The 27,404-nt window shown below is 40.8% G+C and overlaps 1 protein-coding gene across 3 annotated transcripts in view; it reads left to right on the plus strand.

The window, feature by feature from the left end:
• Positions 1-27,404, plus strand: part of MAST4 (microtubule associated serine/threonine kinase family member 4) — a 605,067-nt gene that overhangs the window by 160,337 nt on the left and 417,326 nt on the right. For all 3 annotated transcript variants that reach the window (XM_065905692.1, XM_065905694.1, XM_065905693.1), the window contains exon 2: positions 10,220-10,373. In XM_065905692.1, coding sequence (XP_065761764.1) covers positions 10,220-10,373 — 154 coding nt within the window. The remainder of the gene's footprint in view (positions 1-10,219; positions 10,374-27,404) is intronic.

The following is a 27,404-nucleotide window of genomic DNA, read 5'->3' on the forward strand; positions in this document are numbered from 1 at the left end:
AAACACTTTTATATTGCTAATTGAAGTTTGTGATTCAAAGAATTAATTACAAAACTGAAGATGGAAAATGATATTGGTATCTAGTACATCTTTCAGTTTAAATATGTTCTATTGAAGTAGCTTTCAAAACATGAATGTTCATTGAGAAAGTGAAATGCAATAAACAGCTAAATAGGTTGGTTAAATCCGTGTAGCTCACAAAATGGTTTGTTTAACAAATTTTGTTGACATGAACAATTCTTGGTAAGATTCTATCTCTGCTGTCTGTTTTTTGCCCACTGCATTCTTGTTCTCAGAAGGTTTCAAGATGACCTACAGTAACACATAACTCAGCACGATGAATAACTTAAAAATAGGTGAAGACAGATGAAGGTGAGTGCAGAGCAGTGTCTTACCAGTGGTATTACGGATGTTTTATGCTGAAATAACTCTGTTGTTGGGGGTTGTCCTGTGCATCCCAGAGTGTTTAGCAGCATCCCTGACCTCTCACCAGTAGATCCCAGCACATGCCCTACACCCTTTATGTTGGACAAACCAAAAATGGTTCCAGACAGACATTGCCAAATGTCCCCCACGAGGCATTACCGCAGCATTACGGTAATCTCAAGATTACCATGACTTGAGACCACTGGTGTAGAGAGTGTCTTAGTTTGAGCCACTGTAACAAAATACCATAGACTGGGTACCTTAAAAGCACAGTTCATTTCTCATAGTTCTGGAGGGTGAGAAGTCCAAGATGGAGCCACTGGCAGATGAGATTACAGTCACAGTCGGATGAGAGCCTGTTTCCTAATTCATAGTCACATGTCTTCTAGTTATGTTGTCACATGGTAGAAGGGGCAAGGGAACTCTATGGGATTTGCCGTTTGTAACAACTCTGCCCTCATGAGCTAATCACATCCCAGAGGTCCTACCTCCAAATACAGTCACTTTGAGGGGTTAGGGATCAACATATGAATTTGCAATGGGGACACAAGCATTCAGTCCAGCAGAGGGTAAGGTGAAATCCAGTATGGTTATGCAGCAACCAAATCCATGATGTCTTGATAGAAACTGGACAGCCACATTTGCTGATGATGGACTGCCAGCTTTACCCTGTGATTTTTAGTGGCCGACTTAGAGGAATATGATTCATTTTCTGGTTCATGGGCTTCCTAGGATAAAATAAGACTATAGCCCAGCAGAAGCAGAATGGTTTCTAGTGCAGAGAATGGACAGCATTTTCTCCTGGGTTCTGTCTCTCCAACTGGAATGAAGCTCCTAGTGGGCAGGAATTTTTCTGTCTACTCTTGTGCTCAGAGGAATATCTGGTTCACAGCTGCTTAATATTTTCATAGAGATGCATCTTGATAAGGAGGATACTGTTCAATATAGGCTGTTATGTTTATAGAACAAAGTGGCAGGATTTACAGAAGGCTGTTTCTTACAATATTATTAAGTGGAAGCATTCATTCTGGGTGGCACAATCCAAAATGAATGCCAGCAAATTCAGTTCAATGGGCCCCAGAAAAATGTGATCCAAGAGTATAGCTCTCTCAGTGTCTAACTCAGTCTGTAGTGAGAATTTGGGATGCTGGGGGAAGGGAGGTTGTATATTACTACTTAACGCTTACATGTGCCAAGCACTGTGTCAAGTCCTTTGCATCCATCCTCCCTCTGCATCCTAACTACCTCTGAGGTTCATGAGGTCCACTCTTCAGAGAGCAGTTAAGTAGCATGCCAGTGGGAGTCTGTGCCTGAGAATTCAAATTTGGAGTAGGTTCCTTGCCTCACACATGCTGAGAACCTCATGATCAAGACCAGGGAGTTGTGCTCTGGGGCCCAGCATGAAAACTACAGCTTGAAATGATTTTTATTTATTTATCTAATTATTTCTTTTTTGGCCTGAAATAATTTTAAAGTGGTTCATTCAAACCAAGTTCTCATCTGAGTCATAAAGAAAAAGAAAAGGCAACTCAGTAAAACTGTAATCGGTTTAATTTCCTTGAAACCATTTATGATGAAGCATACATGCAGAGATGTTTCTGAATGAAGTGACTTGCTACATGGGCATGTTAATAACCACCACAGCTAAATTGTTTTAAGTGCATATATGAATTCTTTTATTTTTATTTTTCTATGAATTCTTTTAAACTTCATAACCACCTCAGGAGATAGGTAGTGTTCTTATTAACATTTTGTAGATGAGAAAACAAGTGTAGTAATAACTAAATGTCCTAAATAGGATAGTAAGTATTAGCATTCCTAGACACCAAGGAATTAATATGAAAACAACAATGACTGTCTTAACTATAGAACCTTATCAAATTTTAAAATGTTGTTTGTAGGCTTTGGTTTAAACGTAAATAAAACCCAATTTTGCAATAAAGTCATGTCAGGTTTCTCCTTTGATTCCTTTCTGGATGGAAGCAACAGAGCAGTTAATTAAGATTAGAACTATATGCAGTGGTACAATTATTCATTTATTTTCATATCTATGGTTTCTTAGAATATTTAAAATCTAGAAACAGAGTAAGTGAACAGTGTCTTCATAACTCTATATTACTAGTCACTCTTTCTTTACTTTGAGATCCCATCCATTATGTATGCAGTGACATTGGTGATCCCTTTGAACTAATGAACTTTGGCCTTGGGACACATGCATTCTGGATGGGTCTTTAAAATGCAGGTGCCACATCTTGAGAATCAATGAAGAATTACCAAAAGGAGGAACTGATAGACACAAGTGATATGCTAGTTAGGATAGAGTTAACAGGTCTACTAATTCATTGTTAGGGATTACCTTCAGAGGTAAAGTTAAGTAAAGTCGCTCAGTTGTGTCCGACTCTTTGTGACCCCATGGACTGTAGCCTACCAGGCTCCTCTGTCCATGGAATTTTCCAGGCAAGAGTACTGGAGTGGGTTGCCATTTCCTTCTCCAGAGGATCTTCCCGACCCAGGGATCTAACCCGGCTCTCCAGCATTGCAGAGAGATGCTTTTACAGTCTGAGCCATCAGAGGTAGCAGTGCTCAAAAATTAGCATATTAGTTTGTATATAGAAAAGATTCTTTGAAAAGAGGCCATTTGCTCAAACTTGAGGGTCTTCTTCATGCATATAGCGGTCAACTTTGTCAAAATGTTAGAGACTCCCTTTAGTATTTTCACATTGAGTAACATTTAATATTTGAAGCTGATCCTATTTTTATCCCAGTAATTGAAACCCTTTATTGTGTATGGGGTTTTTTTTGTTGTTGTTGTTGTTTAAACCAAATACCAGAGATTTGCAATTTGTTCCTTCAACCAATATTTACAAGATGTCTTTTATGTAGGACAGTGGACAAAGAGAGGACAAAAAAGTAGTATATAATTTGATGTAACTTACTTCCGAGTGGGAGAAGAAGAATAATAAATATGAGAGCTCTAACATGCCATGTGGCAATAGATGCTATGGAGGAAAAATTGAAAAGGGCAAAAAGTGGTGGGCCTATCCTTTTGTAACCACGCAAGATCCTGTTTGACTTTCCTGGGACAGAACCCTATGGGGCCTTCCTGGAATAGACATCTCCTCCATATTCTCTGCTTTAGCTCCTCTCTAAAGTTCCTATATAGTATGCTCAGTTGCTTTAGTCGTGATCGGCTCTTTTGTGACCCTATGGACTGTAGCCTGCCGGTTCCTCTGTCCAGGAGGTTTTCCAGGCAAGAATACTGGAATGGGTTGCCATTTCCTTCTCCAGGGGATCTTCCTGACCCAAGGGTTGAACTCACATCTCCTGTATTGCAGGTGGATTCTTTACCACTGAGCCACCAGGGAAGCCCCACCTAGATAGTAGTATCCGATGTATATTCCTGAGTTTTTCTGCAGGAAATGGAAGAAAGTCTTGCTTAATGATCATGAGCACCTAGCCCCCAACCTTCTGCTGCCTAAGGATTGATCATCATCAACCAGTCAGAGACTTGTGCATGGGCAGATGATAAACCCTAGGATGCCCCGCCCTCATCTTCTCTTTAAAAATGCTTTGCTGAAACCCTTCAGTGAGTTCGGGTTTTTTGAACACAAGCCACCCATTCTCCTTGTTTGGCCCCACAACAAACCTCTCTCTACTCCAAACTCTGATGTTTCCATTTGTTTGACTTCACCATACGTGGGGCACTCAAACTTGCACTCAGTAACACATTTACATAGGGCAATTAGAAAGCCTTCCCCCCTCCAAAAAAAGAGTAACCTTTGAATAGAGACCTGAAGGATTGGGGGGAGCATGGTAGCTAGTATCTGCAGTGCATCCCAGATATAGGAAGTGATGGGTGTAAAGGTCATGAATGGAAAGATGCCTGGGGCTTTTCAGGTCCAGCAACAAACGGAAGTGGAGTGAGTGGAGGAGTAGGAGCTGGGATCAGAGAGATGAGGGTAGAGCTGGCAGGACCTTGGAGGGCATTGTCAAGACTTAGGATGTCGTTTTGGGTAGAGGGGAAGTCAGGAAAGGACTCCAAGAAGAGGATCTGGAGCATCTGGCTTACGTTTTACAAGGGTCACTGGCAGCTGTGCCGAAAGTAGGATGGAAGCAGATTTATTGGGAGGCTATCACAAGAGAGAACTGGAAGGCAGAGATAGGAGTGGCAGCAGTAGAAATGGTGATGTGGTTGGGTTCTGGATATATTTCAGAGGTTGAGTTAGGGGATTTGCTCATTGGCTATGGGGTAAGAAAGAGAAGTTTAGAGCAAGTGTGAGGTTTGTGACTTAAGAAACTAGACAAAAGGAGTTGCCATTTACTAAGGTTGGAATAATCTCTTTACTTTCTAAATAATGATGGCTATGTGAACATGTGTAAATGAGAGAAACTGTATATTTGGGCAGGAAAGTGTCTGGAGATGAGTTTGGAGAAAACTGTCAGTTAAGAAGACTGCAAATTCAATGTTCATCAAAAGTTGTAACATGCCTTTTGAGAAAGAAATGGATGAAAAACTATAGTATATAGCCATTAGAAGAATAAATCCATGGTTTGTGTTTGGAGATGGTGGTGATGGTGATGGCAGAGACACTAAACAAAGTGGTAAGACTGAATCTTGTAAATAATTGGCCTTTAATTCATCTTTACTGATGGCAGAAGCCATACTGTAATTGTGGTGGACTCTTCTGTTTTACTCAGCCTAATACTTGCAAAACCGCAAGCAATGGGTGGAGATGATCAGTATAGAAAATTGATGTAGATTTTTGGTGATTAGTGCTTCTGTAGGACTGGTAATTTTGGAAACTTTCCCCCAAGTCTGTATCAGACTTGCAGTAGTTGTGTATTTGTTCTCTAAAACACATGTGTCCCATGATAGACTATTAGCAAAATTATTAATGATATGTAAATCAAAACTACAATGAGATATCTATCACCTCACACCAGTCAGAATGGCCATCATCAAAAAGACTACAAATAATATAAATACTGGAGAAGGTGTGGGAAAAAAAGATTCCTGCACTGCCGGTGGAATGTAAATTAGTGCAGCCACTATGGGAAACAGTACGGAGGTTCCTTAAAGAAACAAAATATTTGTCATATGATCCAGCTGTCCTACTCCTTGGCATATATACAGAAAAGAAAAATACTCTTACGTTGAAAAGATACACGCACCCCAACATTCATGACAGCACTACTTATAATAGCCAAAACATGGAAGCAACCTAAGTGTCCCTTGACAGATGAATGGAACCTGTTCCTGGAGAATGCACTTCAAAAATCCAGGATTCTTTGTGGCTAGCAGCGTGTTAGGTGAGCATGTGACGAGAAAGAAGGGGCTGGCTTTCTAGGAGTCCACTGACTACTTGGAGAGGGAAATTAGAAATGTTTGGAGCAAGTGTGACAAGTGCAGGCTTAGATGTCCTTGAACATGAGTGAAAGTTGAAAAGACGCCCTCTGTTTTCAGTTGAATTCCTTGTAGTATGGAGACTTTGGAAAACATTAAACTGAAATCATTCAGAGGGCAATGTCCAAAGTGATATGTTGAATGTCTGCCGTAAGCTCCAGGGTCTGATGAATTGTTTTTAAAGGGATCATGAGTGTTTGAAACAGGACAAAAATGAAAAATATATTGCAAAAGGCTGTAGTGGACCATTTTGAGAAGCTTTGACTAATTGTAGAAAGAAAACTAGAGCCACTAACAGCATAGCAAGTTTGGAAAAATGATGTGTTTAGAGAGAGCCCTGTTGGGAGTGTGATTTGAGGTGAGGAAGGAAATGGGATCCTGGAATATGGCACAATGCTTATAGGTTTTTCTGCTTTTACTGTGTTGGAAACATTTGCAGTGCTCACTGTTCACCGCCTCAATTTTGCCAGATTTAAAAAATAATACCCTCCTCTTGGGGTTGTGATTCTGATGAAAAACTCGGGCTTATGGACTAATAGCTTATGAGTCTATATGTGATGAAATGGATTTTATTTACCTACACTTTCTCCTTGATTTCCTTCTCTTTCTTCTTCATTTTTTCGTCTTTTATGGCTTTGTTGGAAACATGTAAGGAAAATCACATAATTCCTCCTTAGGAATTATCTTCTTTCTTCTGCTATTTTTTCACCCTCTGTTAATTGGCGATATAACAGTCTTCCCCAGAGAAATTAATTATAATTCCACAAGCTGAAAAATTTAACTTCAGGTGAAAAATAAGTAGCAGAACTTGATGAACCTTAAACAATAAATATGTGTATTTTATGCAGCTACCACTAGTAATTAAGAGAACATGACAAAATGGGAGGAACCCTAACTTACTTGGTTATTCTGAGGGGTTACTGGTGCATTTACACAAATAGTAGGGATTATGGAGCATTTTGTTGAATGTCTATGACACATTGCCACCTTGTGGCTGCAAGCTTTGCTTTCAGTGTAAAAGCAGATTTCTTAATATTAAGTCTACATGATATTGTGTCTTATTCCTAGTATTTAAACTTCCCTTAGAAAAGGAAAGACTCATGACGTACAAATACATACAATACAAGGCAAGAAAATTTAAGAGAATGGCCTCTTATGTTCTTAGAAGAGGCAGGCTGAAGTATTGAGGGGTAGAAATTCACAATGTCTGCAACTAACTCTACTGTGGGACTGGTGCATGAAAGAGAAAGGGAGAGAGAGGGAGAACAAGGTTAGCAATTCACCACTCGTCAAGGGAATATGGTGTTCACTGTATTAAACTTTTCTGTTGTAGATTTGCTTAAATTTCCCCAAACTATTGGCAGAAAAAAGAAAAAACAGCTGGGATAAGGCTATAGATGGAGCCAAGAAGGAGGCAGCATCAACCTCCGCATTGTGTAACGGACTGACTGCATTTGGAACCCAGACTGCGTTCTGCATGTTCTAGTAGCTGATGTGTCTCTGTCTAAGGTGCCCTTGCTACATTTCATTGTCCATAAGGTTTAAGGGTAAAGTGTCTAAGACTAGACAGAAGTTGGAGTGTCCTTGGGGGCCCTCCTAATTAGGACACCAATGAAATGAACAGCAAAGGAACAAATATTTCCAGAAATACAATCTGTAGTTCCTTTTCCCTGCTGGTCAGGGCAGATCCTGGAGTGGATGCACCACTAGTTTGAGGACCTCCCACTGAATTACTAGGTAGCAATGAAATGTACTAAAATACTGATTGGCAGTGAATTTCAGATGGTATTTATTGGCAAGTGCTTGAAATCCAGTTGTTCTATGTTATCAATGAGTACAGCCGAGCTTGGGGGAGAGTTGACATCATGTAATAGTTGAGCAAGCATAATCTATGGTTGGATGGCATCACCGATTCAATCGACATGAGTTTGAGTAAATTTCGGGAGTTGGCAATGGACAGGGAGGCCGGGCGTGCTGCAGTTCATGGGGTCGCAAAGAGTTGGACACAACTGAGCAACTGAACTGAACTGAATTGAATCTACTTCATCTTAACCAGCTTGAGAGAAGTAACTCATAGGCAAGGTCAGTTTTTGTTTTTGCCATGGTTTTGAATATGCTGCATTGTGTAGTCAGACACATAAATGACTTCATCCCTGATTTATTTTTCCTATGAATACATCCATGAGAGTCTTAATCTGAAAATCTCTGACAGGTATAAGCAGATGACCTTCTTTCTACCCAAGAAAACAAGACATATCTTAGTGAGTTCAGTTCAGTTCAGTTGCTTAGTCGTGTCTAACTCTTTGTGACCGCATGGACTACAGCACACCAAGCTTCCCTGTCCATCACCAACTCCCGGAGCTTGCTCAAACTCGTGTCTATCAAGTCAGTGATGCCATCCAATCATCTCATCGTCTGTTGGCCCCTTCTTCTCCTGCCTTCATTCTTTCCCAGCATCAGGGTCTTTTCTAGTGAGTCATTTCTTTGAGTCAGGTGGCCAGTGTATTGGAGTTTCAGCTTCAACATCAGTCCTTCCAATGAATATTCAGGACTGATCTCCTTCAGGATGGACTGGTTGGATCTCCTTGCAGTCCAAGGGACTCTTAAGAGTCTTCTCCAACACCATAGTTGAAAAGAATCAGTTCTTCGGTGCTCAGCTTGCTTTATAGTCCAGCTCTCACATCCATACATGACCACTGGAAAAACCATAGCTTTGACTAGACGGACCTTTGTTGGCAAAGTAATGTCTCTGCTTTTTCATATGCTGTCTAGGTTGATTATAGCTTTCCCTCCAAGGAACAAGCATCTTTTAATTTCATAATTGTGGCCCCACAAGAGCCTGACCCAGACTTGCCCGTGAGTGTCCAGGAGGCCCCAGCAGACGCGTGGGTTGGCAGTGGCCTGCTGCAGGGTCCGAGGCACTGAGTGTGGTGTATGCCCTTTTGAAGGAGGTCACCATTATCTTCATTACCTCCACCATAGTTTGGCCTCAGGTCAAACAACAGGGAGGAAACACAGCCCTGCCCATCAACAGAAAATGGGATTAAAGATTTACTGAGCATGGCCCCGCCCATCAGAACAAGACCCAGTTTCCCCCTCAGTCAGTCATCTCAGGAAGCTTTCATAAGCCTCTTATCCTTATCCATCTTAGTGAAGAGGCCCTTAAAATGCCTGGCTTTAAGCAATGCTACCTAACTCTTCTTGTTTTTAAATTTCTATGACGTTGACTCTTTTCTGTGGTAGTTGGAATATCCATGAATATCTTTTTAATTCATTTTCATTCTTAATAACTCTCTGGGTCTATGGGACTCGGGAATATTTAGGGCTCAGGAATATTTTTAATAACTATCCAGACACATATATGCATATATACTTGGAGGAAACCATTGAAAAACATAGGGCACTATTCAAGTATGAAAGGTTTTCTTGTGAAAGCAGGACAGATCTTGAAATAAGTGTTGTGACACAAGGGATTCTTTTGTAGAAAACTGTCTTTTGAAGTAACTTTGGTTTCTCTGACTCTTGTGACAGATTTTCTTTTAAGAAACTATAAGGTGATCTAGGGATGTATTGATTTCCGCTAAGGGCTGTGGTTCTTAGAAATTTCCCTTCCCTACATATATTTGTGGGCACCAAAATCCTGTGAATTTTTTTGTGAACAACCAAAGAAGTGACCTATGGATTCTCCCTAGAATCTATAGAGCAATATTCTTCATTTTTTACAGGGGATCATGGCCCATGTTGTTGATGTTCAATCACTAAGTCATGTCCAACTCTTTGTGACCCCGTGGACTGCAGCATGCCAGACTTCCCTGTCCTTCCCTATCTCCTGGAGTTTGCTCAAACTCATGTCCCTTGAGTCAGTGATGCCATTCAACCATCTCATCCTCTTTCGTCCCCTTCTCCTCCTGCCTTCAATCTTTCCCAGCATCGCGGTCTTTTCCTGTGAGTTGGTTCTTCACATCAGGTGGCCAAAGTATTGGAGCTTCAGCATGCAGTCCTTGGCACATGAAAGGACATATTTTACATAATGACTCTGGATACACACACACCCATGTATAATGTATACATTTCATGTAACAATTCTTTTCCTTCCTTCCTTGGACTCTGACCATTTCTATTCTATTGCACTAAAAAATACTAGTCGCAACCTACTAACTTGATTTCATAACCCACTAATATACCATGGCCTGCAGCTTGAAAACACCATGGTGGAGATTTTGCAGCTAGCCAGCCTCTCTCAGAGGGAAGAGTCAACAGTGGAGCCCTGGGGTCTCTAAACCAGGGCTGGGAGAGAGGGATTTAGAGAAGGAAAAGAAGGAAGTGTGCTGGCGGCAGGGGTCTTTCATTCATTCCCAGCAAGTGATGCCACTATCCTTTCCTCCGCAGCTTGATCACATATTATCCCCTCCGCCCATGCCATTTCGGAAATGCAGCAACCCAGATGTGGCTCCTGGCCCTGGGAAGTCGCTGAAGTTTAAAAGACAGCTGAGTGAGGATGGAAGACAGCTGCGACGGGGGAGCCTGGGAGGTGCTCTGACTGGTGAGTTGCGTGAGTGACCTACTTAAGAGATGAAATTGTGTTTAGACAGTATGGGCTTCCCTGGTGGCTTTTATGGTAGAGAATCTGCCTGAAATGTGGGAGACCCGGGTTTGATCCCTGGGTCAGGAAGATTCCCTGGAAAAGGGAATGGCAACCCACTCCAGTATTCTTGCCTGGAGAATCCCATGGATAGAGCAGCCTGGCGGAGAGTCGGACACGACCGAACAGCTAAACAACTTTCTAGTACAGTCAACTCCCCATATCCTTGGGTTCTGAACCCACAGATTCAACCACCTGCAGATGAAAAATATATATATTTTAAATTCTAGAAAGTTCCCTAAAGCAAAACTTGAGTTTGCTGTCTGCTGATGACTATTTACATTATATTTACATTGTATCAGGTATTATGAGTAATCTAAATGTGGCTTACATTATCCAGTAGTATATGCATAGTTGATAAACAAATACTATGCCATTTTATATAAGGGACTTGAGCATTTGTGGATTGGGTATCTGTGGGAGCCCTGGAACCAGTCCCCGTGGAGGGGTAGAGACGAGTGTAGAGGGTCCCCCATGACAGCAGAGTTCCATGTGTGAGCATCAGCCCCTTGAGGGGGTGCCTGCCCCTCCACAGATCATGTGGTAAAATCTAATCCAATTCAGAGAGCAGTTAAATTGAGGATTAGATTAGTAATCTTGACTGAAGTGTAATTTACATATTAGATGTATTCATTCTAAGTGCACATGTGGTTGGGTTTAGCAAAGTTATTTACCAAAATATCTTGATTTTGGAACTACATCCAAAATCAAGATATAAAACGTTCCCTGCATCCCTCCCCTGCGCCCAGGCAACTCTCTGCTTTTGTCCATATTAATGGAATCATGCGGTACATGTTTTTTTGTGTCTGGTTTCGTTCAGTATGTTTTTAACATTCATCCATGTTGTTAGTGGAAAAAGAAATGGCAACCCTCTCCAGTATTCTTGCTTGGAGAATCCCATGGACAGAGGATCCTGGCAGGCTATAGTCCATAGGGTTGCAAAGAGTCAGACATGACTGAAGTGACTGAGGATGCCCTCACGTACATGTTATTAGTTGCATCTGTAGCATATGTTGAATTTTTTAAGAAACTGCCAAAATGTTTCCAAAATGATTTATTTTTACTTTCCCACCACCAACAGGTGAGCTAATTACTCTGCATTCTTAACCACCTGTGGTGTTGCTAGGCTTTTTAGTTTTAGCCATTTTAGTGGAAAGTAGTTCTATCACATTCTGGTTTTAATTTATATTTTCTTGATGACTAAATGATGTCAAAATCTTTTCGTGTGCGTATTGGACATTTGTATTTTTCCTTTTGTGAAGTGCCTGTTCAGATCTTTCACCCAGTTTTTTCTTTCCCCCGTTTGTAACTTGTGTTGTTAAATTAACTGAAAAGCTAAAATCCCTAAATCTATAAATAACTTTTATTAACTTGAAAGATAAATTAAAATTTTAAAAATTAAAATTAAAATAACTTAAAGTATGTTTTAAAAAAATAACTTGCCATATAAATATTCATATTATTAAACTTAATTTTAAATCACTGAAGTTTAGATTTCTATTCATTCTGAGTGCTTTTCCCTCTAAATATAGACATTTTGGGGGAAACTTTATTGTTTTTGAAATATCACACAAAGTTTTCTCTATGAGTGATAGTCTTGTTTGCCAGTTCATAAGTGACCTCAAAAATAAGTTGAGTTGCTTTTTTGGAACATTATGGATTTTGAGTTTTGGAGCTGAAATTTCTGGAAACAAAAATGCTTCTATATCATGATCAGTCTAGAACATGTGACCCAGTATGGGCACACTGCTGGGATCGAGGGTGAAACTGACCTCAGACCAAGGGGAAAAAAATGCAAAAAATTGCTGTACTTCACTAACATTAAGAAAATGTTCACACTGGAGTTTTACTGATGTTCTTCTAATGCATACTAGGACATTTTTCTTGACTTTCATTTCTATAAATGCAGATTTTTTTTTTTAAGTAGGATATCCTAAAGGTTTAGTATAACTCTTAGTTTCTTAGGGGAGGATATGGAATCTTAGAGCTTAAAAGACTCACCCCTTGCTTACTAATTTCACTTAGGAAATTTACTTAACTTTAGTTAAACTACTTTTGATCAATAGGAGGGAAGGAGTAAGGGTTCTCTCCAATTTTTGCCAAAGCAGTTTGCTTAGAACTTTCAAATAATGCAAAAGTATTACAAATACATGACCTGAAACATGAAATTTGGCCTTTGGGCTTCAAAAAAATACTGAACTTGATTCCAATTTTAAAATAACAAACCTCAAAAGCTCCAGCAATTCTAGCCTTCTTATGTAATTTTGTTTGGTATAAAATTATTTTAGGTAATTAAATCTTTGGTAAGATAATTTTCAAAAATGTTTAATTGGAAAAAAAAATGTTTAGTGATCCTTGGGAGAGTTTTGAAAAAAAAAATCTCTTGAACATCAGCCCATTTTAAAAAAACAGTCACTTGGAAATTATTTCAGAATATGAAGAGAAAACACTCTTAGTTGGTCTTTTAGATAGCTTCGTTGAGGATTTAATGAAATAACATATGCAGAGCACGTAGCCTAGGGATGGTGGCTATTAGTGTTGTGTGCAGAGTGTACTGAATTTAGAATTTTGCAGTTGATGGGTAACTTGGGCTTTGAATATCAGTTTGAAACCTTCATCACCCGAGTTTCTACTTTGTGTCAGGCACTGTACCAGTGTCAGGTAGTAGAGAGAAGAGAAGAAAGATCATCTCTGATCGTAAGAAAAGTGGTTTCCACTAGTTCTAGGCAACTGTAAATAGTCACATATGATCTCCCCTTGGGATAGATCTTGTTGCTAAACTTAAATTAGTCAAACCGGTTTTGCCATCATAAATTTGTGGTATTAGATATTGGCACTATTAGTTTCTGTAGCTTGGAGACCACTCACCTTCCTGTTGTTTACCTTTATTTTGTTTACCTTATTGTTTACCTTTGTTTTATTCCAAGGTTTGTTTTCTTTTAGGAGTTTTCTACTGCTTTCTTTGAAGCAAGACTTTATGAAAAGCTAACTTTCACTGAGTCTGAAAATTTAGTTTGAAAATTTTGCTACCCAATTATCCTTTATAAGTTTCACTAAACTCTTAGGTTGTTGAGAAGAAGATCTGTGATCTTCCTCATCTGTTCATCCCTAATGACAGCTAACATGAAGGATTTACTATGTGGCAGGCACAGTGTTTAGGGAATTACATTTATTGACTTATATTTCTGTGCTCTTATAAGGGAGACACTCTTATCCCCACTTTACAGGTGAGAACACTGAGGCACAGACAAGCTGAGTAAATTGCATAAGATCATGAACTGGATGATGCCAAGATGTGAACCCAGGTTTTGTGGCTCACAGTCCATACTTGTAGCCACTACCCTGGGCCTCGCATAGCTGGTACCCAATAGGTCTTTAATATGTTCCAGCAGGATTGATTGGAGTAATTTTTTCCAATTAATTGGACAATTTTTGCTCAGCTTATATCTGGAGCTGACTCAATCTGTACAGATCCTGGTTTGTTAATTACAAAAGTAAATTAAAAGTAGGCAATTAACGCCCATATTAAAGCTTTAAAATTTACATATTCTTTAACCCAGCCATTCTGTTCCTCAGATTTCATCACAAGGCAATAGTCATGAATATGTGTAGAGAATTCGCCTTAGTTATGTTTAGAGAGCACCATTAATAATAATAAAGATGGGAAATTATCTAAAATCTAGATATCTGGCAAAAGAATATTGGTGAAACATAATATGGTATACACATAAAGTGGAAAACAGCCATAAACATTAAATCATGTTGCAAAAAATATTAACATTGAAAAAGACTCAATATATTTTTCATGTGAAATCTCCGTATTGAATGGACTCATTAACTTTTCATAGGGCTTACTATAATTGTAATTAAATAATTATATTTTTAATGAGAGGGAGGAAAATAATTCCTATCTTCTAAAAAGTTTTCTCAAACTGCAGTTCAATCCATGACTTACTTTTGTGCCTGAGGTTTTCTGTGCCGTCAGGTGGTATACCAGTAGACAACGATCATGCTACATAACCACAAAATTTCACTGTAAAACAACAGTACACATTCCTTCCTTTCTCCCCTGACTGCAGGTCAGCTGAGTTTGGGGTGATTTAGCCTGGTCTCTGCTGTGATGGCTTCCTGGGTCCAGGCTAGGTCAAGATCTGCTCCACCTTTCTCTCCTCCTCCTTGAACCAGCAGTTACCCAAAATACTATGTTCCCCTTCTAAAAGATGAGAGCAAGGACATGTATATCCACCTGCACAGGCAGATTTCAAGTCTCTTCTGGTGCCATGTCTGTAACTTTCTATTGGTCAAAGCAAGTCACATGATCAAGCCCTGCATCATGGGGCAGAAGCATGCCCTCCCCACCATGACACCTCTGCAAAGATGCAGATATATAACACAGTTGGGGAGAAATGAAGAATCAGCACCAGTAATTCAGTCTGACATAGTTAACCTTCCTCTCTTTTTAAACACCATCTTTTAGAATATTTACATTTACCTATTTTTCAATTAAGAAAGTATACGTGTTCATTGTAGACAGTTCAGAAAATACAGAGCAACATAAAGGAAAAAACTGTAAGGCCATAATGCTATCATGCAGACACCCTTGATTGAACTTTTGACATTTTCTTCCCCAGCTAAAGCTTTGAATGACTTGAGTAGTAGATCAGAAGAAAAAACAACCAGTACCTTTTATGCAGGGCTGGCATTTCAACAACAGACCTAGAGTTTACCATGCCCATCACTGCCTGCTTTTTTTTTTTTTTTTTGAGTCTGCTGATGTTTTATATCTTCATGGCCCACAGCTTGCTAACTAGGCACCCAGAAGCATCGTGTAAACATTGACTGAGCTTTGGAGCCCCCTGATGAGGAAAAGAAGCATTATTCAAATCGTTATACAGGTTCTTAAATCTGAGCATGACTAAGTGGTAATGTGCCTGACAGTTCACAGCAAGGAAGCCGCAGAATGAAGGGCAGAATGACTCCTGGCTTTTTGCTATGCAAATAATTGCCCTGAATCCTAGTCCTGCATTCCATACCTGTGATGTCTGTGTGTTGCAGCCTTAACAGCCAGAAAAGGAGGGAAGACTTCTCTCTCTTATGCAGAGTTGTGTTTTTCAAAACATAACTTGGGTTGTGTGGAATAGAAAACCAAGAGGAATCTGTGCATGTGCATCATGTGCATGTTATAATAAGATCAACTTTGTCGACAGTATAAATGAGAACTTCTAAAACTGTTAGCATCATTGTATTCTATCTGAGGAAAAAACTGAGAGATTTTTTCCTGCGTGGACTGTGGAAATCAGTTGAAGGTAACATCTAAAAATTAAAAAAAAAAAAGCCACTTCAGAATGAGTTTTGCTTTAAGAGGAAAGGGAGAAACAAATCATACAATCCTAGAAAACATTCTTTCCTGTAAAATTAACTTGAAGGATATTCTCTTTTAAGTGCTATATAGGCAATCCACTCCAGTGTTCTTGCCTGGAGAATCCCAGGGATGGTGGAGCCTGGTGGGCCGCTGTCTATGGGGTTGCACAAAGTCGGACACGACTGAAGCGACTTAGCAGCAGCAGCAGAGTTTAATGGGTTTCTCATCCTAAAGGCCTCCTTAGCTTAGTGGGCAAGTCTGAAAAAATTTAGATAAAAGCACATTTACATACAATATAGCTATGTTGTATGTAGCCTTGTTGTTGTTGTTCAGTCACTAAGTCCAGTCCAACTCTTCATGGCCCCATGGACTGTACCAGATTCCTCTGTGGGATTTTCCCAGGCAAGAATTCTGGAGTGGGTTGCCATTTCCTTCTCCAGGGGATCTTCCTGACCCAGGGATCGAACCTATATCTCCTGCATTGGCAGCCAATTCATTACTTCTGAGCCACCAGGGAAGCCCAGGTAGCCTAGGTATTCAGTAAGTATTGCATCTGAATACTCTTCTATGTGCTCTGAATTTCTTCATATTTGTAATGCCATCAAAAGAATGCCTAAGTACAAATGGTGTATATTAGGATAATACCACATGCTACAGCAAGCAAACCAAGGTATTTCTGGGGCTTAACACAGTAGTCACATATTTCTAGCTTATATAAGTTTTTTGGGTTATCAGGCAGCTCTCTCCTCTTAATGAGTTCATGCTCCGTTGCGTCTGACTCTGTGCAACCCCTCTGGACTGTAGCCCGCCAAGCTCCTCTGACCTTGGGATTTTCCAGGCAAGAATACTGGAGTGGGTTACTATTTCCTCCTCCAGGGCATCTTCCTGACCCGGGGATTGAACCCATGTCTTTTGCATCTCCTGCATAGGCAAGTGGATTCTTTACCACGGTGCCACCTGGGAAGCACCTGAAGAGTCAGGGTCCCACATGCCTTCCACCTTCTGCTTTGTTTCTTCTTTTATGGCCTTGAGATACTCTGTTTCTAGCTGGTGGAAGTAGAAGGAGAGAGGAGAAAAATCTTTCTTGTTAGAAGTCCCATCCTGGAAGAGACATGCTGTATTTCTATTTCCACTCATTTAACAAGATCCCCTTGCACTCAGTTCAGTTCAGTTCAGTTGCTCAGTCGTGTCTGACTCTTTGTGACCCCATGAATTGCAGCACGCCAGGCCCCCTGTCCATCACCAACTCCTGGAGTCCAGTCAAACTCATGTCCATTGAGTCGGTGATGCCATTCAGCCATCTCATCCTCCGTCATCCCCTTCTCCTCCTACCCCCAATCCCTCCCAGCATCAGGGTCTTTTCCAATGAATCAACTCTTTGCATGAGGTGGCCAAAGTACTGGAGTTTCAGCTTCAGCATCAGTCCTTCCAGTGAACACCCAGGACTTTAGGATGGACTGGTTGGATCCCCTTGCAGTCCAAGGGACTCTCAAGAGTCTTCTCCAACACCACAGTTCAGAAGCATCAATTTTTTGACACTCAACTTTCTTTATAGTCCACCTCTCACATCCATTCATGACCACTGGAAAAACCATAGTCTTGACCAGATGGACCTTTGCTGGCAAAGTAATGTCTCTGCTTTTTAATATATTTTCTAGGTTGGTCATAACTTCCTTCCAAGGAGCAAGCGTCTTTTAATTTCATGGCTGCAATCATCATCTGCAGTGATTTTGGAGCCCAGAAAAATAAAGTCTGACACTGTTTCCACTGTTACTCCATCTATTTCCCATGAAGTGATAGGACCAGATGTCATGATCTTAGTTTTCTGAATGTTAAGCTTTAAGCCAACTTTTCCCCTCTCCTCTTTCACTTTCATCAAGAGGCTTTTTAGTTCCTCTCCACTTTCTGTCATAAGGGTAGTGTCATCTGCATATCTGAGGTTATTGATATTTCTCCTGGCAATCTTGATTCCAGCTTGTGATTCTTCCAGCCCAATGTTTCTCATGATGTACTCTGTATATAAGTTAAATAAGCAGGGTGACAATATACAGCCTTGACGTACTCCTTTTCCTATTTGGAACCAGTCTGTTGGTCCATGTCCAGTTCTAACTGTTGCTTCCTGACCTGCATATAAGTTTCTCAAGAAGCATGGTCAAGAATCCACTTGCAATGTGGGAGACTTGGGTTCAATCCCTGGGTTGGGAAGATCCCCTGGAGAAGGGAAAAGCTACCCACTCCAGTATCCTGGTCTGGAGAATTCCATGGACTGTAGAATTCATGGGGTCGCAAAGAGTCGGACATAACTGAGCGACTTTCACTTTCCCCTTGCATAGGAAAAGGAAAGTGAAGTTGCTCAGTCATGTCCAACTCTTTGCGACCCCATGGACTGTAGCCCTACCAGGCTCCTCCGTCCATGGGATTTTCCAGGCAAGAATACTGGAGTGGGTTGCCATTTCCTTCTCCAGGTTAAGTGTTAGTCACTGAGTCATGTCTGACTCTTCGTGATTCCATGGACTGTAGCTTGCCAGGCTCCTTGCTCATGGAATTCTCCAGGTAAGAATTCTGGAGTGGGTTGTCATTCCCTCCTCAAGGGGATCTTCCCCACCCAGGGATTGAACCTGGATCTCCTGCATTGCAGACAGATTCTTTATGGTCTGAACCACTAGGGAAGCCTGGGCTATTTAAGGCTAGTACCGGAATTGGGGGAGTGCTATATGGACCCTGCTGGAACTGTTGTCTCTGAGGCCAGCTACACAAGAGGCAGGGGAGACTGAGAAATGGATTTTAATAAAGAAATTGAGTGTGATTAACTTAGTTTTCAGTACATTAGTTCTGAAATGCCTATGAGGCACGTTAAATTGGAATGTCTGGAGAGGACTGTGCAGTAACAGAAGTGGAGAGTCATATTTTGATGAAATGTGGATAAAACTTAGAGCGAATGAGCTTAGGAGCAAATGGCAATGAGGGGCCTCGGGATAACCAACGTGTTGATAAGAGTGCAGATAGCTCTTTTGAGAAGTTGTTCTGTGTAAGAGACTAGAGAAAATGGGTATGACCTGGAAGGATATGAGGGGACAGAGGGGGCCATCTTGATGTGGGAACCAGGCAAGTATGTTTGGAAGGTGTTGAGAATGGTTTCAGAAGAGATGACAGCCAGAGAGGTGAAGTGATTTGAAAGCACCCGGAAAGGTGTCCAGAGCACATGCAAAATGGTTGGCCTTTGTAGAGAGAAAGGTGCTTCCTTCATCATCATAGGAGGAAGGAGGAGAAAATGGATGCAAAAGCAGGTAATTTAGGGACAGCCATACCATGAAATGGGCTTCCCTGATGGCTCAGATGGTAAAGAATCTGACTGCAATACAAGAGACCTGGGTTCAATCCCTGGAATGGGAAGATCCCCTGGAGGAGGGCATGGCAACTCACTCCAGTATTCTTGCCTGGAGAATCCCCATGGACAGAAGAGCCTGGCAGGCCACAGTCCATGGGGTCAAAAAGAATCCTATGCGACTGAACGACTAAGCACAGCACACATACCATGAAATACTACTCAGCAATCAAAAGGAACAAACTACCAATTGTTTACTGGAAAAAATACACAGCCTGAAAGTTGAGAATGATATTTTATTCAGTGGACTTACTGAGGACTTAAACCAGCCTTTCGGACTGCTCTGAAGAGGTAAGGAAGAAGCCAGGATATTGAGGAGTTTTTGGAAACAACAACAAAAACTGGTAGCAGGGACATCAAATGATTAGTGTTAATTTCAGAATAGCACGCATCTGAAGTTAATGCATTTGGCACTTGTCTGTGTCTGGAAAGATGCAAGATTCTGGACTCATTGAAATTATTCCTTTGATATGCACCTTAACTATCTAGGGCCAGTAGCCTTTTCTCCACCCTGAATTCCCTCAGGGAACACAGTTGGGCGGCAGCTGCAGTGGCAGCTGGCTTGATGTCTGTAACATCCTTCATTTACTGATATGGAAGGTGACATTCTTCATCCACATCATGCATGTGACAACCTGGGTGAATCTCCAGAGAGTCATGCTGAGTTAAAAAAAGAAAAGAAAAGAAAGAAACAAAAAAATAGAAGAAGGAAACAGCAGTTCATTCTAGTATTCTTGCCTGGAAGATACCATGAACAGAAGAGCCTGGAGGGCTGCAGCCCATGGGGTCACATGACTGAGCACACACTCGTGAGAGGGGTGGAGGAAGAAGGGTTGGTAGCAATAAACAGAGGTAGAACTAAAAAAAAAAAAAGAGGTTACATGCTGTGTAATTTCACTTCTATACAATATTCTTGAAATTGCAAAATTGTAGAAGTAGAGGACCAATTACCAATTAGAGGTTGCTGAGAGTTGAGGAGGTCATGGAAGGGAAGTAGTTGTGGCTATGAACTGGCAACATGAGGAATTCTGCAGTGGTGAAGATGTTCTAGATCTTGACTGTATCAATGTCATTATCCTGGCTGTGATTGTACACCACAGTTTTTTAAGATGTTACCATTTTTTTAATTGGAGTATAGTTGCTTTACATATAATGCGTTCGTTTCTGCTGTACAAGGAAGTAAATCAGCTATGTGTATACACATATCCCTCACTGAACCTCCCTCCTGGCCCTTTAGGTCATCACAGAGCATGGAGCTGAGCTCTCTGGGATTACAGTAACTTCTTACTACTATCTATTTCACATATTTGCAGGGCAGGCATAGAGCTGTTACTATTGAGGGAAGCTGGGTAAAGACTATCTGGCGTCTCTCTGCATTATTTCTTACAATTGCATGTGAACCTACAGTTACTTCAAAATAGGTTTAATTTTAAAATATGTCCTTTCCAGATAAGTGATTTTAATAAATTTTCTTTTCATAAAAAGCAGGTAGTTTAGTTGATTTAGCGCCTTTACTTCTCAGTGCCTGATGAGATATCTGGGTGGGTTTGGGGAGGGTTATATGGGGACTGACAAGAGAAGCAAGCCTGAAATGGTCTTAGAGAATAGGAGGGGGAGCTATATATGAAGTAGGATTTCTTGGAAGCACTGGCGGCCCATATAAGGTCTTCAGTCATGAAAGTGAAGTCCGTGTACGTGTTTGAGGGGAAGTTTAAGGCACCAGGGAAATTTTTGAACTGGGAACATAGTCCCACAGAACATAGCAGAGAGGCCTGGGGCATGGTCACCCAGGAGAGCCATGGGGAGAGGGGAGGGAGCTGAGCTGTGTAAGAGTCGGGGAGGGGAGTTTTGCTGCCCAGCGTGGGATTTTCCACGGGTAGAGCCAAAGTCCATGGGAGCTTGGAAGTGTGATGGTGTTGTAGCCTGAGCAGTGGGTAGGTTGTTCAACTTAGCCAGCCTGTGAAGGATGACTGGTACGTTAACATGCTGAAATCTGGCAAGTTTAAAATGTTCAAAAGGCAAAAGTCTTTACAGTTGTTGTGAATGATGTTCTCATGATGCTCTTGATTTGCGCTCTTGGCCATTGGCCAACAGGAAAAGGAACCCAGATCATTCATACTTAAGATTATAGTGGCTTAAAAACATCCTGCTTCTATTTGTTTTACTATTTCTCAATACTTTCAAATTTTCTACTTAGAGGTCATATAACTGGGGGCTGGGATTCTTTTCAGTTGCTTTAGTGTTCTGTTTTAGAGATTGTAACGTTGTGTACTTCATCAACAATGGTTTATGAGGCTGGAAAGTATCTCTAACTATTTTTCTGAGTCACTGAGCAATCAAAAGGCAAATCCATTAGCATCTTCTTTTTGGTGAGGGTGCATGATTTTCAGTAGCCTTTAAAAATCACTTGCTGGTAGTTCTATTTTTGGTTTCTGAAGGAACCTTCATTCTGTACTGTATAGTGGGATGGGGGGTGGGTAGGAGGGGGGAGGTCTAAGACGGAGGGGGTGTGTATACACATAGTTGATTACATACAGCTGCGTACATGCAGCTGATTCACTGTGTTGTATAGCAGAAACTAACACTGCATTGTAAAGCAACTATACTCTTTTTAAAAAACAAACAAACCCAAAATCACTTGCTGTCTTCACTGCCCAGTGTCAGTTTGTCCGGATATTTTATTTTCTATCTAGGTGTTCTGAAAGATGGTGATTTCGGTGTATGTTGTGTTTGCAGTCTTTCCATATCGGAGTAGGAAGCTCTCCTGAGACTCCTACTTAATGGGGCTCACAGCTGTTAGCCCACTCCTTTGGCAGACGCTGCCTCCCCGTGGCTGGCTGTCAGGGGCCTTCTGCTGCAGCTCATCATCCATGCAGATGGCCTTCCCATGAGTCATGGCTCCTAGTGATGGGGGTGGGGGGAAGCATCACATGGCGGGTCCCAAGTCCTGCTGGGGTCCCCATAGCAATTTCTCTCTCTTCCAGTCTGTCTCCCAGTTACCTGTTTCTTTTTCTCTCTCTCCCTCCCCATTCTTGTGTTCAAGTGTGATTCTCTAAATAATGGACTTTGGTTATTCCTGCTACTTGGGGATTGCCAAGCAATCACGTTGTTCAGAGCCAGGCTGCAGAGTCCTATTTGAGGCTCAGTTCTCTCCTTCAGACATTTTGCACCATTGACGGCATCACAGGAAGTGATGTCAGGGATGAGAGGAGAACCGAAGGAAGAGTCTGCATGAGGACTTGAGGACTCGAATGTGTTGCTTGTATACCGAGAGTCAGATGAGAGGCTGAGCTGTTTGCTTTTTTGCATGCAGGGACTCCAGAGAGGACTGGCAGCTCTGCTCCATCAGCAAATCCAGCTCTTCAGCAGTCCTTGGTCCAGTTCTGTACCAGATAGAGTTTGAAGGACTTAAAATTAGTCCCAAGTGTTAAGAACGGATTGTTGCCAGAAGATCTGATTTCTCTTAAGTTTCTTGGAGTGCCTTCTGTGAGGCAAAAAGTAGCTTGGGCCTTAAATCATTGTGACACAGAATTCCAAGACTGCTAGCGTAGGAACATCAGTTGCATACTGAGATTGAGCTAAACTGTGATCACCTGCAAAATGTCATTCTGGACCTTACTGGATATGTCGGATGTGATCAAAAACAGTGACTGAAATTCTTCAAAGTATCCCCAAAGAAGAGAGTGTCTAGTGGTCTTTTAAAGTTTTTGCTGGCGTTATTTTAAAGGTTGTGTGTGTCCAAATGTATTTATATTAGGAAGTTCTCTGTACCAATTAGACTAATGAAGAAACTTAACAGAACTAACCAAAGATGTATGAACTAGGTTTCCCAAAGCTGTTTATCTCTCTCCTAATTCCTCTCCCAGTTTTCTCTGTCTTTCCACCTTATTTCTTATAGTCAAGTGTGATTCTGTAAATGATGGACTTTGGGTTATTCCCAATTGAAAAAAATGAATTTATTGAATCCATATATAAAAAATTTAAGTTGCTTGTTCTTAAAAATATTTTTAGAATAGAAAATTGATTTCAGGTTTTTTATTGAGGGGTTGAATTTTTTGAAGGGGCATAATCATATTCTCTTTTTTCTCCCCAGTTTTTTTTTTTTTTTTTTTTCCTTTTTTTTTCAGTACGTCCCTAAGAATCTGTTTAACTGATAGGGCAGACTGAGGCCTGAGCATGGCTGGACATGGTTTTCCTCTCCTTCATGCTTTGTGTACTTATAGGTTCTGAGAAGCATGCTGATTCCAAGTTTTGAATATATTCAGTTGGAATATATATATATATACATAAACACACACACATAACTTGGATATATATGCAGTTTTGTTTTGTATGTATATTGTTTTTAGGAGGTGAAGCAATTTTAGACCCCTGTGACTCTTTAGCATATATGAGAAAGTCACAGAAGTTGAATGAATTGTATCACAGTTAAGAATATGAAATTATGAATTTAAATAATGGAAAATTAGTATTGATTATTAAGTCCCACATATAGCACTCTTTGAGTTATTAGTCAGGGGAAGGTAAGGTTGGGGAAGACAATGAAAATGCTGGGGGCTGCCATTTCCCACCACACTGCTACCCAGGTATGAAGTTGGACATAGGTAGCCGGCTCTTGCGGTGATGTCTTCTTATACAGTGGCACTAACTAACTAACTTCTTTTTTCTTTTTCTTTTTTTTTTACTAACTAACTTCTTATACAGTGGCACTAACTAACCAACTTCTTATACAGTGGCACTAACTAACTTCTTATACAGTGGCACTAACTAACTAACTTCTTATACAGTGGCACTAACTAACTTCTTATACAGTGGCACTAACTAACTTCTTATACAGTGGCACCAACTAACCAACTTCTTATACAGTGGCACTAACTAACTTCTTATACAGTGGCACTAACTAACTTCTTATACAGTGGCACTAACTAACTTCTTATACAGTGGCACCAACTAACTAACTTCTTATACAGTGGCACTAACTAACTTCTTATACAGTGGCACTAACTAACTTCTTATACAGTGGCACCAACTAACCAACTTCTTATACAGTGGCACTAACTAACTTCTTATACAGTGGCACTAACTAACTTCTTATACAGTGGCACTAACTAACTTCTTATACAGTGGCACCAACTAACTAACTTCTTATACAGTGGCACTAACTAGCTAGCTTCTTATACACCATCTAACTGCGGTGCCACTGCACGAAGGTGCATGTGGGCGCTAGCTGCACATGTGCTGGAATCAGTAAGTCAGGCCACACATCAGTCCTCTGGAAGACACAGACATGGTAGTTGGCTATAATACATAGTGGCAGGGGAGACACAGATATGAAGGAGAATGGAACACCTGACTCACACCGATGGGGTGTAAAGATGGGGAAGCAAGGGACTTGTCTGGCTGGGGGGAGTGTCTCAGCATCTGCACTGATTTTTCAGGGTGTGATGAGAAGGGCCTAAAAAGGGGATCTGAGGCTTAGGTTGTGGCCCCACGTCAAGTGCTCATAGCTGTGCCTTCATTTCTGGTTCTCAGTCTTCTCCTTTGTAAAATAAGTGCATTGAACCAGACACTTTGAAGGTCCCTTGGAGTTTAAGTAGTAACTGCTTTTAGCTCCCAAGAGGAGGAATAGTGGGAGTCTTTGCAGACACTGGTTTGCTTCATTCTCTCACATCACACGATCCTGGCCCCACTGTTGTGTGGGGAAGCCCACCTCCTTCCCTGGTGACAGTCATGTTCTGTCCTCTGAGACTGAGCACACCAGGCCATCCATCTCCTGTTTAAAACTCATTTTCACGGGCTAATCAAAGATCAGGAATGTAGACTTATTTTTAACTTCCTGGATGGATACTGAAAATGAAGCTGACTTTTTGTTATCTCCACAGGAACAAGAGTAGGCAAAGAAATGCAAATGCCACCAACCAGGATGTTTAAAGATTGATAAAAATTAGTGTTTCTGATGTATTAATGACCCTGGTGGTGGTAGCCTGCATTTGTCATTGTCATGTTCTGTTGTCATTCAAATACTTAATCAATGCATATTGTCAGGGCTAAATTTATTTTCTTGTGTCTGCCTAGCCAGATCATTTCTGTTTTTTGACAGTACTGTCTCAGGCCCCTGCATCCCACCCAGGCCTGAAGGGAGAGCTGAAAGTAAGCCTCTTCCTTATTTTTTAATCCTTGCTGACTTGATCCCTGGGGGGTAAAACTTTTGAAAAGAGAAAACAGTACCATTTAAAAGTCTGTTTCTCTTTTTCTGAATAAGAACACAGGTGGAGTCATGACCACTGTGTAAATCATCACCACTGTACCAAACCAGGCTTGAAGAAGAATTTTTTGAAGAATTTGTTTAAGGTACCTTTGGTTCAGTTCAGTTCAGTTGCTCAGTCGTGTCCAACTCTTTGCAACCCCGTGAATCACAGCACGCCAGGCCTCCCAGTTTACAAGTCCCTGTAAAGGAGACTTATGCACTCACATGCACATGTGTACACACAACATTGCATCCTTAGTTTTTATTTAGTGTTGCATAATGTAAGATGCACCTGCATTTTTGCCCTAAAGTACTCTAGACATCAGTGAGAATTACGTATGTCGTTGCCCTTTTATGAAAACCTCAGAAACAAATTGCTCTAAGCTCAGAACAAGGAAAGGGCAGTTAACTTGGTCTGATAAATTTGAATTATTTCTTTTGCTGAGTAGTGAGAGTTGGGTTTCTTACTGTGCTTCTGTCTTTGTTTTGGTTGCCAGGAATCTCAGTGCAAAGTATTTTTATTGTTTTGTTTTCATTCCACTTTGCTAGCTTTTGTCTGCACTGGTATGTAGAAATAATAGAAAAATAATGGTAGGTGATACTTGCACAGACTCGGAGCAATGAGTCCCCCATCTCCAGTGTACAAAACAGGGAGATGAAGTTCACAATTCTTTGTTGCATTCACATTCCATTTTGAACCATCAGTTTCACAGCCACACTTTCACTCTATCTTTCCCGTTACCATCTTACATTGTTCTTTTCTTCCAGGGTGGATTACTTTTAATTTTCTATTATTGGTGTACCTATCTTCCCTTTTACTACTTAATAGATTTCTTTTATCTGTACCCTCATAAAAATCCTCCTGCATTGCTAATCCTAAGTGTTCAGGAAATAGGGTCACTAGATAAAATACATGACATTAAGTTAAATTTTAATTTCAGAGAGACAAGGAATAATATTTTAAGCACAGTGACCAGTGTAACGTTTGGAGTATGTATATTCAGATTTATTTGCATTTCAGTTTACTTGGGCATCCTATATTTTTCTAAAATCTGGTAACTCTATCAGTAACTACAGCAAGGGTCTGTCCTGAGGCTTTTATGAGAGATGTTGTCTCATAGGTACATGCATGGTAGAAGAGGCAGGAGGCTGAGGCCTTACACATGGACATTAGTACGCTATCCTTTCTCATGTCCCACTTCCCTTCCTTTACTTGGAGACAGGTCACTTGTAGACAGGACCAGCTTTGTAGACAACCATAAGTGGATCTGATGTATCAGTGTGTAAAAGTCTGTGTGTATATGCCCACTGCCGATCTTTCAGCAGTCACACTGTCCTCTGTGAACTCAAACAGTAGGAAATTAAATGCATTTAATGAATGACTGGAAGAAAATGATCAGGCTCTCAGTCTTGAGAGATAATAGTTTGGAGGATGTTTGGAACAACCAAATGGCTACCTGCCCCCCACCTGAGCCCCAGAGCACAGATTTCCTGCATGCATGACTGAATTCCCTAAAAAGGAATGTTAAATAGTCTAGTGATACTGTTACTTTAAGACATGAAGCACTGACCCTGGAATTCAGGGCTATGTAACGTCACCTGAACTTTCAGAAGAAGTCAGGGGCTAAATAATTGACCAGAAATAGAAAAGCTGAATTCCAACCCTACACTGGTCATTAATTTCCAAGCAATGCTTGAAGCATTCATGAGGCTAATCCTGGCTTAAATTTCTCTCTTCTTAAAAACAAGGGCAATGCCTTGTTTCTCAAGGCACTAAGTGACTTGTTAGAATTTAATTCGGGGCTTAGGGCTATAGTTTGGATGACAGTGTTTCCTAAATCCTATTGCTTTTAAACCAGCTAGAATAGACATCAACTTTCCTAGTAAGGATTATAGAGTCCAGGGGTCCCCAACCTCCAGGATCTAATGCCTGGTGAT

The sequence above is a fragment of the Muntiacus reevesi genome, chromosome 14 (genome assembly GCF_963930625.1).
Source record: "Muntiacus reevesi chromosome 14, mMunRee1.1, whole genome shotgun sequence".
Classification (NCBI taxonomy): Eukaryota; Metazoa; Chordata; class Mammalia; order Artiodactyla; family Cervidae; genus Muntiacus; species Muntiacus reevesi.